This window comes from Neopelma chrysocephalum, unplaced genomic scaffold, assembly GCF_003984885.1.
Source record: "Neopelma chrysocephalum unplaced genomic scaffold, ASM398488v2 Primary Assembly neopelma1_147, whole genome shotgun sequence".
NCBI lineage: Eukaryota > Metazoa > Chordata > Aves > Passeriformes > Pipridae > Neopelma > Neopelma chrysocephalum.
The window spans coordinates 13,846,595-13,862,807 of NW_020897809.1; the positions used below are offsets into that span (position 1 = coordinate 13,846,595).

Sequence of the window (16,213 nt, forward strand, 5' to 3'; positions counted from 1 at the left end):
CTCACCTTTTGTTCCAAGGGCAGTCTGATACAAGACTGGACACAGAGGGACACAATGTGTGGTAAAGATAATGGCTTCCAAGACAAGACTGTGGCCTGAAAACAACAGCAAAGAGACTTTCTTGGGCTAAGACTGCTTCAGGAAGAACCGATATATGAAATGGGATACACAGGGAATAGGGACGGGTCACTGTGAGGGTCTCCAGGCACATCCATCCTAGGATGTTCTTTTTATGCAAACCCAGTTTGAGCTTCCACCAGGAAAATCAGTTAACTGAGACCTGGAATTTCGTATTTTTGCAAGTGCTAGTTTCGTCCCTGTGAACACATTCTACCTATAGCTGTTTGAGGTCTGGCTGTGGTGAGTTATGTAGGCAATAAGATTCCAACAATCTCATTTTTCCTTAGCTTGGGTACTTGGTGCAATAGCTGTGAAGAAGCTGGAACAAGCCAGGTGCTTGCTGGCTGCTCTTCCTGCTGCTCTGTCCTGCTCAGCAAGGCAACATGGGTTTTGAACTGTTTTGAATTCCAAGTGCAGGTCAGTCCAAGATGCAGGTGATCTTTTAAAATCAAAGGAAAAACATCTACCCATTGGTAAGTCTTTGAAAGAGGGAAAACACGACCTGTATTTTGACTGTAAAGACTCTGGTAATGTCTCAAAGGACATTGTAAGAAACAAGCTAGGAAAATACAATCTGAACAAAATTACTGTTTTTTGGGTGTGTATCATGGGTCACTCTCAGATGGAATCAGACAGCAAACGTGTTGAAGAAGTCAATCTTTTTTTAAGAACAACACAGATGAATTAACAGACAACTAAGAAAATCTGTGGATGATACTACATTGGGAGAGACTGAAAAGATGGAGGAGAAAGTGCAAAAAATTGTCTGTAAAAATGGGATGCCATTCATTAGGGATAAATTATAAGATGCTGCAATTCAGCTGGAATATCCAAACTTTCTAAATACAGCAAGGAAGACAACTGATTACACAGCACTTCTTAGAGGGGGAAAAGAAAGCCTAAGGATTACAGCGGATCACAAGTTGAATATGAGTCAACAGGGTCATGCTGTTGCAAAAATGCCATGTACCACAGTCAGATACACAAACAGGAGCACTGCTTGCAAGTTATACATAGGAAATTCATTGTCTCCACTTGCTACAGCAAGACTTCAGTTGCAGGATCAAATCACTGGAGCACTGTAATTCAAGATGACCGGAGACAGTCCAGAAGACAGTGACCAGACTGACCACAGGTCTGAAAAACAGGATGGACAAGGACAGAGCTAAGACTGCTTCAGTTCTGAAAAGATGGAGGGTACAGACATGGGAACAGAATTCATGTAGGAAAAAGGATGCTGTAACAAGAAAGGAGACAATCTGCTCTCTGCCTGTTACAGACAGAAGAAGGAAGAGATTGTACCTGAGGGAAGCCTACAAGAAAGCTGGAGAGGGACTTTTTACAAGGGTATGTAGTGATATAACAAGGGGTAATGGCTTCAAACTGACAGAGAGTGGGTTTAAATTAGATATTAGGAAGATATTCTTCCTGGTGAGGGTGGTGAGGCACTGGCACAGGTTGTCCAGAAACACTGTGGATTTCCCATCCCTGGAAGTGCTCAAGGCCAAGTTGGATGGGGCTTGGAGCAACCTGGTCTAGTGTAAGGTGTCCCTGCCCATGGTGGGGGGTTGTAACAAGATAATCTTTAAGGTTTCTTCCAACCCAAGCCATTCAATGATTCCATGATTCTAGGATAAGCCTTTTGGTCAGGTATTGGGAATAAACTTCTTACAGGAGAGTTGAGCACCAGAAGATTTTGCCTGGGCAGGAGTGAAACCTCCCTTGACAGAATGGTGAAACAATTATCAGGCAGACCAAGAAGCATCAAAGACACACTCTACTCCTGCCTTTGCTCTGCATGGAAAGACTGAAACAAAAAAAAAGTCTACTTTTCAAAAATCCACAAAAAAAAAAAAAGGTTAAGTCTAAGAGGAGTTCACAGCAAACCTGGGCTGGTGGGTTGCCCTGTTCTGAGTGTGGTTGCAGCCCAGCCAGGCCATCAGCCAGCACTAGAGAAGTTACTACTGCAGGCTCTCAGTGACCTTGGAAGGATCCCCAAACATGAACACGGCACGCGCTTCCCTGCCCCCAGGGAAAGGCACATATTTTTGCTCACAGTTTATGAATCTTTGACGTACAGTCCCTATGACACAGCCTTGGAAGACCATATCTTTTATTTATTATGCCTAGCAATTGTCCTTGTAACCAATTAGGAAAAAAAGCAGGTGGTCAACAGAAACTGCAAAATAAAACCCCTCGGCAAAGCAAACACCGTACCTTTCAGAGCAAGAAAAAATACTGTAAACAGAGCTAATCACTGCTAAACCCTTATAATCCAGTCCTTGCCCAAGTTAAGAGACTGAAACCAAGAGTAAAACACTTCAAAAAGCATTAATCAGAGGAACTGGTGAATCATTTCTCAAGATAAAGAAGGAGTCAGAATTATTTTAAACTCCAGGCGCTCACTGGAAAGGGGCTCAAACCCATCCTGGTAGACTGGACTAAGGGACAAGGGTCCCACATCATCCAATGGGATGGCTGTTCCAGGAACTGGGAGAATGGCTGCCACTATGGACTTCACCCCAGCAGTCATAAGGAAGACTTGACAAAGAAAAGAGAGCCCACTTTTAGCTCCTCTATAAAACAGCTACAGTTACCAGCATTCCCTGCACCTTGTTGAGTATTATATTCAATAATATTAATAGGCTCATATTTACTGTATCTTAAAAGCTAACAATCCCATTGCCAGCGCTAATTAAAAAGACAAGAAGCAGAAAAGAAGCAGTGGATTATTTCTTCAATATGGATTCACACCTAGATTTAATAAAACCTGCTTTAGTGTTATAACCTTACATTTGTTTCAAGAACACTATAAAAGATAAGTCTGCTTTTTGTTGTTTATTGACTTGGAGGGTTTTCTTTCAGATCTGTAATATAGTGTTACAGCTATGGGAAGGCAAGGAAGTAAGACTCTTTTCCCTGAAAAAAACAAGTGCTTCTGCTATCTGAGTACCATGTCTGGGATGGTGGCTGGGAAGAAACCAGCAGAGCTATTCGGAGAGAACAATGCTCAATACATGAACAGACACAAAAATGCAGCACTGGGGAGGTTTATCTGTAACAAACCCTCCCTGTGACCTTACAGAAAGCACCTCACCTGAAGCTACAAGTGAATGCCACAGCCAGCTTTTCCAGGGGGTAGACTGTATGGTTTCTTCCAGCCACAGAGCATCCCTGCCACAAACACAGAGCTCCCACACCTGCACACTCAGCACACTGGATGCCTTCATCCACACTGACCTGCTCTGCATGTACATGCCAAGTGCAGTACACATTCCCAGTGGGAATTCTTTACTGCACCACAGCACACAACCTACCAAATAAAAATACTGTGCTTAGTCTGCAACTCGGGATAAAATAATGACAGACAGAGCAGTGCCTTAACCAGCCTCTTCATCAAAAATGTTGTAGACTTTCCAACAAAATCCAGAAGAGTTGCTTTCCATACGCACTTGTCCATCCTTCCCTGAGTCTGAAGAAGAGGGATGACACAGTAAAGGAGCGGAATGCAATGCAATACAATGCAGAATCATAGAATGCTTTGAGTTGGAGGGACTTTAAAGCTCATCTAGTCCAATCCCCCTGCCATGGGAAGGGACACCTTCCTCTAGAAAAGGTTACTCAGAACCCCGTCCAGCCTGGCCTTGAACATTTCCAGGGATGGGGCAGCCACAGCTTCTCTGGGAAACCTGTGCCAGGGCCTTACCACCCTCACAGTAAAGAATTTCTTCCTAATATCCACCCTAAACCTACATCAAGTTTGAAGCCATTCCCCTGTCCTGTCACTCCGGGCCCTTGCAAAAAGTCTGTCTCCATCTTCCTTGTCAGCTCCCTTCAGGTACTTGGAGGCTGTAATTAGGTCACCCCGAAGGTGCCTCTTCTCCAGGCGGAACAATCCCAATTATCTTAGCCTTTCCTTGAAGGAGAGGTGCTCCATCCCAAAGCAAGATAAACTACAGCCAAAAGCCAGAGCTTTTCCTAGGTGAGCTCATCTTTAGATCAGGTTTCTCATTTAAGCAGAGGCCAGAAGAATTCTCCTGGAGACTGCTGAAACCGGACTGTGAAGATCTGAGCACTCCAAATGCTTTCACATCCATGAGGAAAACTATGCCCCCTCCTATTTCTACGTTTTCCTGCAAGATCCTGGGCCCCACTACTTCATAACAAGTTCCATTCTCCTTCCCTGTGCCTGTCTGACCTTTCTCCTTCAGTGAATCACTTAATTATGTGGAAATAGAAATACAAAAAGATGATGGTTTAAAAACACAAATGCTCGAGCTTCATCCGTGAGAGAGCAGCCAATCCCACCAAAGCTGTGGGTCTGCTGCTGATTAAGGATGCCAGAAGGTTCTAGGGAAGATCCACCCTCTGCCCACACAGCCCTTGGAAACAGCTAGGGACCCTACCCCTATTTCAGCACATATCTCACCAATTACTGGAAAAAGGAGGAAAAAAGGAAAGAATGTCAGACAGTGGTCTTACAACATTTCACTAGTGTTGCAGTTCTTTCCTGGCAGAGGTTTTTCAGTATCGGTGATAATAACAAGGAAAATTTAAGGAAAACTTGATTTGAGCACGTCAACAGCAACCACATTCCTTTAGCTTGTGATCACTCTAACTCAAACAGACAAGATCCCCCCCTCCCGCCCTCTTCCTGCACTTAATTTCCAGGTAGAGTTTGTTAAAGCCTGAAATCTCACCTGAACTTTGGAAAGTCTTTCTGAAAAAAAAAAAAAAGAAAAAAAAAAGACCCATACACAAATATTTGGCTAAGCGACCCATAGCAAATTGCGTAATGCCAGTTAAAAGTTGTGTTTTTTAAGTATCAGCCCCAGAGGTTTTATCTGAAATAAAATCCTGATTACTTCAGATTCTGGAGGCAAACTGTGACCTTGCTCTGCATCTCCAAATTTGAAACATTTGTGTTGTGCCCCTTGATAATGATGCCTCTTGCTAGAAAAGAAAAAAAATCCTTTCAAAAACTTGCTTGTTTTATTAAATAAGGTAAGAAGGCCCCAAACATGCATATAAGAATTAGTTCAGCCTTGAAGCTTGATCAAAAGAGGTGACCCAAACTTGGGACTCCAGTGCTCTACCAAGCAAAAACGACCCATCTCCAGGCATGCAGCCATATGCCCAGCAACGTTTCTGTCTGTAACCATCCCAGTCCTCAATCCTGGGGTCATTAAATGAGAATCAGGATTAGGTCAGCACACAGAACACAAGGAATTATATCCATTTCTTGCATCCTTCTCCTTGGTTTGCCTGGGAACACACCGTGAGAGCTGGGGGCAAAGGGGAGAACTGCATTGATGAGTTTTAAAACACGTTGTCAGAGAGATTAAATAGCCCAACTCTCCCCAACCTTCACTTTACCAGCCCTACTTTCAGTAGCCAAGAAGGAAAAGAAAAAAAAAAAAGAAAAACCCCTAAAAGAAAAAGAAGAAATGTGATTAAAAATAAATTGAAAAGCCCAACTTGTAATAAAGCTGGCACTTGCCCCAGGCTTCAGGGATGTTTGAGACTATACACTCCACAGACACAATCTACAGATTTTATAGGGGAAAAAAAATAGAGATATTTGCACTATTTAAAACAGGTTGCAAATACAGTTTATGTTTTAGAAATGCAGGGAGCACAGCTAACAAAATACAGAATGCAGCTACGAAACAAGCAACACTGTCCTAAAAAACTGTCATTATATAATGTCACTGTTTACACTAAGCCTTCAAAAAATACCTTCTGTTAATTTTTTTTAATTAATGGGGTGCTATACAGTTAAATAAACTCACAAAGAGTATTCATGATTTCTGCATTTTTACTTCATATCCCAATCTTTATTTACAACATTACTGTTATAAACTACAACAGTACTGTTAATATTCTTCTCACTTGCTGGGATACCCAGTAGAGCTCCATGGGAGAAGGAACATAACGCAGGAAACCACGGCATTTGATTCTGCTCTTATTTAAATATTTTAAAGTCAGACAAAACTCCACTGAAATCAAGGGCTACAATACTGAAAACCTCTGCAATTCCGCTGCTGGTCCTAAGACACTGCCAAACAATCTCCCTACATGCAGTGCGTCTCCAAATAAAGTTAAATTACTTCTAAAATATCAGCAATCCATGCAACTTCTTATTAGTGTGAAATTACTTAAGCCTTAATTCAGCAAGGTACTTAAGCACATTCCTAATTTTACAGGCATGAGACGTACCAGTGACCTTAATCAGACTAGTCACGCACTTACATTTAGGCACATGCTTAAGCATCTTGCAGTGCTAAAAGCCACGATGAGAAACAGTTCCATGTGAATTAAAAGCTGCTTTACACCTTCATAGGCACACTACCATTTTAAGTTATATATATATATATATGTATATTTGCTAAAAATAAGTGGCTGCACCACTTATTAGACAACCCTTAAAGTATGAAGATCACTGGAGGAGGAACAGTCTCTAATAATTTTAATAACATCAATCACTTGAAATAGACTTTTAATTCATATCTGATGCTTACTGAATGCCTTGCCCAGTGTATACACGTGCTGGGTAACAGCTTTAAAGCATTCCTTTGCGGACTTTCCCTAAACAGAACTCCTGAATGTGTAACTTTATTGCTTATGAGTAAGCATAGGCAAATATAAGGGGAAGGCACACACCTACGAAAACAGCTGGGAACAAACATACCACTGCTGAATTTTCATAGGAGATGCAAGGCTAAAAAACAACCCAGCAAACATATTTCAGAAGCTACATCTCTTCAAAGAGCCCACAGAAACCTAAACGATTACTGCACGATCTTAATTTACCTGGAGAAGTAAAAGCAGCTATTGTAAAAATAAATAAGTAAATAAATACAGAAATAGGCATCCACAGCCTAGAGAGGACTTCTGGATTTGGATGTGCACATAATCCAGGTGGTTCCATGTCAAATGACCCAGCTTCTGCATGTCCATGCTTGTACCTGCACACACAACTGCAGAGCTCTGGGTGCCAATGTCAAGGTGCTCTGAGGACTCAGGTTTATGCAGTTATTTATCAAAGACCTCAGAAGCAAAACAAAACAAAACCAAGACAAAGAGAAAACAATAATCTCAGTAAGTGCAACTAAGTAGTAGTTTCCCCTTACCCTTCAACAGTTAGAGAAAATTTAAGGCTTGTTGATGTCAATAAGTAGTTATAACAAAGACATTAGTAATAGGGAGGATAGAGAATGCTGTGTGAATGTTCTCAGCATGGTTCATTGACAAGAGATCTAAAAATTGAATTATTAAGGAAAAAAATCATTGATTCTAAAATCTAGGCAAGCTAGCCAGCCTATGTTAAAACTTATTTAATTTTTCCAGCGCTGCTTCATTCCTAAGCTCTCAGAGCCACAGCTTTTCCATTGAAAAGCAAAAGACATTTTACGCACAATTTTCCCTCTACTAGAAAGAGGTATATTGTGCCCTTCAGTGAACATAAAATTGATATTATCGTCTTTAGTTTATATCTCACTACTTAACCTTCAGATTAAAAGTTATTAGATTTGAATGACTAAAAAGACATCATGTCACCTTCCGTTCAATGCTGGGAGATGGCAGAACTTGGGGGAAAAGTCTGAACGATAAAAACACAAAAGTTACCAAGAGCATAAAGTTGTTTTTCACATTCTCTGATGAACCAGCACAAGCTCTACAAATGCAGTCATCTTTTCACCATGCTGTAATCTTCAATTATCAGGGCACTACGATACAAAATCGGACACAATCCAGTAGCCTGCATGGAGTTTAATCTATATTTTAAAATGGCTTCTTCAATAGCAACAGCAGTTTAATAATTAGGCTTTATGTCTCTTCCGACAAAATGACTCAACACAGACGCTCCCTCAAAGTCTAACAAACAATTTTGGTCTAACCCAGTTATGTCAACATGAAACAAAGACTTTATCTTGGATCTAATTTAGCAGTTTTGCTCTACAGAGGTAAGTCCACATCATGATCAATGGGACTGTAAAAACTCCTGATGCGGTTTGTAACCTCTCCTCACACGTTTTCAAAATAAGATGAAACTCACCAATGTAAAAAAAAAAAAAAGGCATTACTTTCATTTATATTGTGATATATTCAGATTTCTTTCTAGTCAAATCTTCTTTTTGATCTGCCCAATTAAAGCAACCTCTCAACAACACATCGAATCCCCCATTTCTTGTACGTTCCCCTTGCCTTTGAACACGAACACAATCTGAAGAACCCACATATTCCCTCTGGAGTTCACTTCCCTCAGTCTAACACTTCACATCTCAACACTTCATGAAACAGCTACTGCTAAAGGGCCCAACAGTGGCATCTTCACACTGATACCACAAATACCCCAACTTCGGTCACTGACTTGGGCACACACACCAGATTCTAGTTAAAATTTCTTTTGTCTATCAAACATCCCTTTATATGTGAACAAAACAGTATTTTTCATTTGTATACATTTACTGGAATAGAAGTAAAAAACAGGATATAGTGCCATCAATTTTTTTCAAGGAAAACCCCCTTCTTTCCTCACTTTGTGGACACATGGCAAAACTTGTATTTATCTAAATTCTTCAGAAAGCTTGAAGTGACGCTTCATAATTACAGTATAGTTCAGCTCAAAGACAAAGTGAAGAAAAGAAACTTCCCCACAATTCTTTATATAAACCTCCTCCTTCTTTCTCCATGCACCAGTTGCGTTTGTGTTGCTGCTCCAGTTTGTCATAAACGCAGTCACCTTGTAACCCCTTTTTATCAAGCAATCTATGCACTACCTAAAAGTACACTAGGCTCCATCAGACAAGCTATAGGTTTACATTACCCAAACATTCCAATTCTGCCTGCTCAGCGCAGGTTGTCAATAAATGCAAGCAATTGCAAAACAGCAGTGTGTGTTTTTTTCCTTAAGAGAACACTGATACGAGCCTGCCAGTTCTGCAAAATAAACCCTTTGCAATCTCTGCAGCTAATCTGTCAACAAATTACTATTAAAGTCATACCTCCTCAAAGTTCAAAAGCATTCTGGATTAGACAAAGATACTGAGTTTTATACTCATGGGGCAGTACTTGAAGTTACGGTATCAAAGTGGATCTTGCTATTGATGTGGAGAGGTTTGTATTTCTGCCACCATGCAACACAGCGCTTGGTGTCTTGCTGCTATATATCAGGATTCAACTTTGTAATCATTCTCTTTGTTCAATTCATAGTCTTGTTTCGCTGCTAATAACGTGAAGAACACTTTAATGAATAGTCCTGAGGATAAAAATAAAACGCAATAAATAATATTTATTTTATAAGCTTAAAAAAAAAAGTAAAGAAAGAAAAGGAACTGGCTGAGGCATCAAACCTTCTATTTGAGTAGACGTCAGAAACCACTGAAGCAACTACAGCTGTGATCATGTACATTAAAAGGCAGTTTGTCCCCATGAGTCTTTATTTATTACCGCTTGGTAGGCAAGACTCACCCCATCATTACATACCTTCTGCCCAAGCTTCCCTTGCCCAGCTTGACCTTCTGCTTGTGGATCACTTCGACACTCATTTTGCACCTCCCAGATGTTTCTGATGATGCCTCAGAGCCAACAGATGTTGCCAGACTGCCTGGTACCCTGTTCCCAGGTTTTCTGCCCCATCCCTTGGTTCTGTCTCTATGGGCACATTGGGAGGAATCTCCCGAACCCTGCTGCCTTATCCCATGCCAAATGCCCACTCTAATCTCTTTACAAAGTCCAATGACCCAGGCAACCTTCACACTGACTCGAGGCTTTATAAGCAGGTCACCAAAACTCTACCCATTCTACCTCATCCTGACAGTCACTCCCCATGAGGTGCCAGACTCCAGCACCTGTGGAGTCAGTAGTGGTGGGAAGGCCACCTTTCCCACTCTCAGCAGGTGCCAAAACAGTGAGGGAAAAGGTTTTCCTTCCCTTTTAGTTGGGTCTGGTGGCGACTTCTCCTCTACGTATTTGCATTTTTACTTAATTCTTTCACAGATGTACTGTCCCTGAAGAGTCACTTGTATTGCTTTGGCTCTCTTACTTCACCATTACAAATATAAACATCAGTTGGAGCTATCTGGCTTTGTTATACATAGCAGAACTCATCCCCACATTTGCTACTCCCATCTTAACAGTACATGTTATGAAATTGCTAATGCTAAAATAATTGAGCTTCACATCACTCTGTCTCCTCGCATGGCAGAATCACCCTAATATGACATGGGAAGCATAAAACTCGCCCTACAAGTCGTCCCTGCACTTACAACAAGAGTGATCACACCATACACTGCTCCTGCAAACATATGAACATCTGTGGTGCTCCATACTTTTCCAAGGTAAAATATTTACAAGTTTGCAGACCCATAAAAACTTCCTAAAAAACCTGAACCATTTCTGTTTTCTTCTCTCATACTAACAAAGCTATTAGTCCTTATAAATGCATAAATTTCACAAAGAATGTGACCTGAAATTCAGCACAGATGCTTTCACAAGCCACTCCATGTCCAGGTTTCACTGTTCTGCCACGCTCATCCTGGGAACACACAACTAATCACAGCAGCAAAGCTCAAACTACCCACCACTGTTTTTTTTTTTTTCCCCCAGACAAAACAAGTGCCAGGTGGCAAAATGAAAAGATTTGAATGAAATGCTCTTAAGAAATAGCTGTTTAATTCAGAACTCATTCATTTGTATTGAAGAAGCGTTTTGTAGAACGCATTCTGTTAAGTGACCTGAGAGCATATGTTGTATACGGAGAAACATCTAAACATTATGCTCCATGTTGTATGTGTATCTGTAAATGCTTGCATTAGCTGTCTGAAAACAAGGGGTTTTCTTCTTTTCAGCGTTCAAAAATATTTTCCAAACACCAAGATTGATATTTTTATGCTAGCTCTGATTACCCTTTTATTGTTATCAGGTTTGGGTTTGTTGGTTGTTTTATTCTTTTAATACCTGTTTTAAACTTTGCAATCAACTTGCTTCATAAAAGATAAACTCCATGGAGAAGTTAGTCATCAAAACCAATTAACAGCAGAATTCAAACACAGAACATAAAGGTCTTTTAAGAAGTTGGAGAAAAGCAAGATCCCCAACCACATTTACTGTACTGGCAGAGGATAAATAAACTCCCAAGCTAAAATCTGAGCTGAGTGAAAGCAATCCCAAGCCTGGCAATCCCATCCCCAGCCACAGCTCTGCTCTCACTGGGCTGGCTGGGCACAGTCTGGGGAGGGCTGGAGGACCAGTGAAATGAGGAATGAATGGGTGCCACTCCTTAATTGACCGAATGGGCGGCTGTTGAATGACACAACCCATTACACACGAGATGACAACGTTATCTGAGGCAGCAGGAGCCCTCTGGATGGCTGTGGAGAAGCCCTGGCACAGGGTTAGTAACTGGTGGTAGGACCAGAAGTCTGAGCCATTCTGGTCCACAGTGTGCACATGTCTGCATGACCCCCCCTCCTCGTTTCTCTCTGCACAAAGCAGCACTGGAAAATTCCATAGTGCTCCTATGGAAAACGCATTGTAATTAACTCATTTTGATATGAAGCCTTTTTAAGACAAGACCTTTGTGTTGAACACATTTTACTGTTCCACTCCTCTTCTACTGTCCTATATTAATCAAAGCTGTAACCCCTGTTGTCTTTGCACTACGAATCAGAATGTGCCCCTGGCAAAGAATGAGGGAAAAGTCAACAGGAATTAAGTTTCAGTGCAACTGTTTACTCAACTGTGGCCTGCAGTTATTGAAATTTTATCCGTGGTTTTGTGTGACTACTGCAGTAATGAATTCAGCATGGCTGTGATTTTCTCACTGATGGTATTCTCACTTCAAGTAAAAACCTGTAGGATGAAAATGATTGAAACAACCAAAGTCTGTGCATTTAGTATCATCCATTTTTCTGACTTGTTTAATTATGGCAGCTTTCTGTCTTAGGTTGGCAAATGGGGTGCCACGCTCCTCTCCAAGCCTTCCTTTTGCTTTGTTTTTGAGCACGGTTTTTTTTTCTTCTCCACAACAACCTGCTAAAAAGATCACTGTACACTTAGGGGAGTCTTAACCAGCTGCCAATTGCTTATTTAAAAGGTTTTAAGAATCCTTATTGCATTAGAGAAAGTGAGGGTTAGGCGTGAGTGTATTCACCATGGCTCTGCTGCAGCCTTTGTTCCCAAACACATTAATGATACATGCCCAGCACTTTGGTGTAAAATTTCCTCGGAGGGCTTCAGAATTTTATCAGGGAAAAGAAAAAGCCAAAACGTATTATGCAGCTAATTTACACTTGTGAACTTAGTCACTTCCCAGAAAAGACACTAATTAAAATATGATGGCAAAATGCACAATTTGGTTGTAATTCTTCTGAGTTGACGAGCACTGACATGGGATGTATTTATTTATTTACTCTGACGTTCTGCACAGCAGATACCTCCACGGCCTTTCTCACTAATAGAAAACATTCTGTTGATAGAGGTTGCTAGGTTATATTAAAATCTGTTACAAAACCAAAACTTAACATTAGTGTATTTTCCACCCAGTGACATATTTTGGAAACCAGTTATTTGTATACAGCAGTTCACCCAATCACTGCCACCAGACTCAACACATTCAGGCAACGGAAGCAAGTCCTGATCTTTGGGTGTTTTCCAGGGAACGACTAAAAAGGAGCCCCGGAAGAGAAGTCCAACCTTTCCCTTTACATTAAGAACCACAATCCCCTACGGACAAAAAACGTGCAGAATGTCACAGGCAAGTCCCGAAAGCATCCTCCGGCCTGGCAAAGCTTTGGGAGTGGGGGGGGGGTTAATAAACGGTTCATGCTTTTTCTGTAGGTAGGAAACTCGTAATGCATCTTACAGTACCTGCTGTTGCTGAAGATGTGCTAAATCTGCAGCCCCAATTTCAACGGAAGGTGTCTCGCCGTTTGATCTCACTTCCCGCAGGCTGCACTCTAGTAAATGGTTGCCACCGCTCGCTCCATTCTGAATGGCTGAACCGTTACTTTTTGTCTCAGTCCCAGATTCTTGCATCATGACTCAAAAACCTGAAATAATTTAGGGGAGGGGAGGGAAGGGGGGGGAAATAAAAAAAAAAAAAGCAGCTGTTAAAACAGTTGCTGTATATAAGGAGACATGCCCTGTTTTAAATCCTGCCAAAACTGTAAACATATGTCATTTTCCTTCATACGATTTATCTTTCATTAATGGTTCATGCTACTAGTTTATGTTTATTTATCCATTGGTACAGCTATAATTTTAGTAAGTTAGTTCTCTTCTAAATATAGTATTATTTGCTCAACATCTTTTTTCCCTTAGAGAAAAAAAAATATTTTCGAACGAACACACAGAATCCATAATTAAATTTCTCTAGTTACATCTGGATGCTTTCCTTTGAAACGGATGAGTCACTCTTGGCAACCTATGATGGACAATATCAAAAACGTGATATACACTGTGTAGGGGCAAGGAGGTGAAGCAGAGCACTCACTATTTTGGTTCCCATTCACACCATGATACTGCCGAACCAGCACCTTTTATTATTCTGAAGCAATTTAAGCTGAGTCTGGGATGTGCTGGACATCAGTTTTCATTTGGGGAAAACTGCTACAACTGCTCACAGAATTAGTCTTGCTGGCCAAATTTCTGGCTATGGATTTGGTCCGAATTTGGATGCTCTAGGCACTACAGAGAGGAGCCTACTGTGTTATTTGGTTAAACATTATCTTAGCAGCGACAGTGCATCACAGTCAGCCCTCTCCACTGACTCTTGGTGGATGCCTGTCCCTGAGTGCTTTACACTCTGTGCTCATCAACAGTCAGTGGGCCACAAGCTCCACAACAAGGGTCAGGACAAGCACATGTTTCCTTACCCCAGAACTCCTGGGATTCACACATTTTCAGGAACATCAGCATTTGTGCACAAGACCCCCAAAGAAAGCACACATGCAAACTGCTACCTTGGAGATATTACGATGAGTTGTTTTGTAAGTATTTCCACCTGCAAAGCGACAGGGTTTAAATGCCATTAACCTGTCCGGCTTCCAGCAGCACATCCTTCCCTCCCTTTGTCTCCTCCTCTCACCCTTACCCAGGTGAGATGGGGTATGGAAAGCCAAGCTGAGTGTCCCAAGCACTTTTCCTACTCCACACTAAATCATCACGTGCACACGTGAAGCAAATGCCTCTGTGCAGGATAGTTCACCTGAAAGTAAGGTGCTTTATGTTCAAGGAAGAACCTGTTTGAATTCAGTAACTACCCCAAATCAAAAGAAAGAAGGAAAATCCCTTCCCTTCCAATACGTAGCGGAAAACACCAATCAGAAAGGGCAAAAGAAAGCAATGTGTTAGCACTCCTTGCCCGCTCATGTCCGAGGAGGACAAACCACCCATGAACCAGACCCTGCTCCAGTCATGACAGGACATATTCACACCGACGGCCGCCCAAGCACATGGGCAGGAGTAGGACAGACACAGACATTCATTACATTTAAATAAATTTCAGCTGGTCCAGAAACTTCTTTCAATCTGTTTTGCTCAATCTTTGAGTTATGCCAGGGGACAAAAGGCTGAGGGGCTCATTATAAAGCTTCTGTCAACTCCCCTGTAAAAGCTCCAGAGATCTAAACAAACCTACAGCTTTCCCAACACCACTAGGAAATGCTTTTGGGTTTTAACACGATCCTGCTCCAACACAGACTAAGTATGGTGTGTTTTTCATTTTCAGCACTGTAAGAAAAGCCCACAAGCATGGTAAGGTCTAAATAAGTGTTTACATCTAACAGGCAAGGCTGGATTATACATCATACACCAGGCAGCCACTGCATGGCACAGGTTGCTTCTGAAGAAGAGAAAGGAATGAGAGTCTCCAGACAGCTCACAAGTCACTCAAGGGTATACCATGCAATTTTTATATGCTACACTACTAAAAAGGACATACCTCTTTTAACCAGAGATAAATCAAGAAGAAAGAACTGACGTAATAATTTTCTGTTTCCACCCAAATTTGGGGTCAAGTCTCAACTAAAGAAAATGAAGCGTTATGTTAATTTATCTCAGCAGCAGATGAGGAGAAAGATGACCACCAGGAAAGGCTGGTTAGCAGGTTAAACCCAGAGACTCATGTCTTTGACTGTCCTGATGGACCACAGTAATGGTGGGTGCATGTGCCCACCTCATAGACCAAAGGAAGGACACACCAAAGAACTGGTGGAAGATGCCTCCAGCAGACCCTGTGGTGGAAAGAGATGCTAAAACCAATGTGCCAGAACAGTAAAGGAGTACATCTCATTTTCCAACACTTCTGATGCAACAAACTGGAAGCGAGAACGTGAATAAACTACCAGGGAAGTCAAAGAAAGCACCAAGCAAAGCTCCGAGGTGCTTCTGACAGCAGCAAGAAGAATGTGCACCACTGAGGAGCAGATCCATCACTGCCTGATCACAATTTGTTGGCTTGCCCTTCTGAGCAAAATATCTTCAGGACACAGAAAATAATTCACAACCAAACTGGTCAAGAAATTATTTACTGTCTCTAGAACTGCAAAAATGCTCCTGGAAAGAAAGAAAACAAGTAGAAATTGCCACAATTTTTCCAACCTATAGGACTAAGAAGAAGATGGATTATTTACTGTATTTGGTCACAAAAAGATCATAGTTCTTGAAAACCTTTTCCATGAGAAATTTCATGCCCTGTTTTACCTTTTGAAGAACCCCAGCCACTTACTAGCTGAGCTGCACAGGGCTGGCCCCAGCCCCTCCACACTGGTTGTGACCACCCTACAGAGCAGCAGCTATCAAAGAAATAAGGTTGGAAACTGAGTTTGCCAAGAGACCATGTTTGAATTTGCAAAACATTATTTTACAAGCAGAAGTGAACATCTCTGAGCAAATTTTGCTTTAAAAACACCCATTTACAAGCAGTCAACCTCCATGTAACTTCAGCTGGATGCCTGTACAAAACACAAGCCCGGCGCTAAAATACCTTTGCTAATAAATTTCTGATAGAAAACAGAAATTTCAAGGGAAAAAGATAAAACTGTTTATTCCTTCACTGCAGTCAAATGTGAGTTGACATAAATAATCA

General features: G+C 41.4%; 1 protein-coding gene across 26 annotated transcripts in view; it reads right to left on the reverse strand.

Moving 5' to 3' along the window:
• Positions 1-16,213, reverse strand: part of FOXP1 (forkhead box P1) — a 345,834-nt gene that overhangs the window by 151,008 nt on the left and 178,613 nt on the right. For 24 of the 26 annotated variants that reach the window (XM_027700840.1, XM_027700836.1, XM_027700839.1 and 21 more), the window contains one exon: positions 12,994-13,175. In XM_027700840.1, coding sequence (XP_027556641.1) covers positions 12,994-13,164 — 171 coding nt within the window. In that variant the 5' untranslated portion in view covers positions 13,165-13,175. Of the gene's footprint in view, positions 1-5; positions 116-12,993; positions 13,176-14,087; positions 14,112-16,213 lie in introns of those variants that run through there. The other 2 variants (XM_027700834.1, XM_027700842.1) reach the window with 2 other exon arrangements.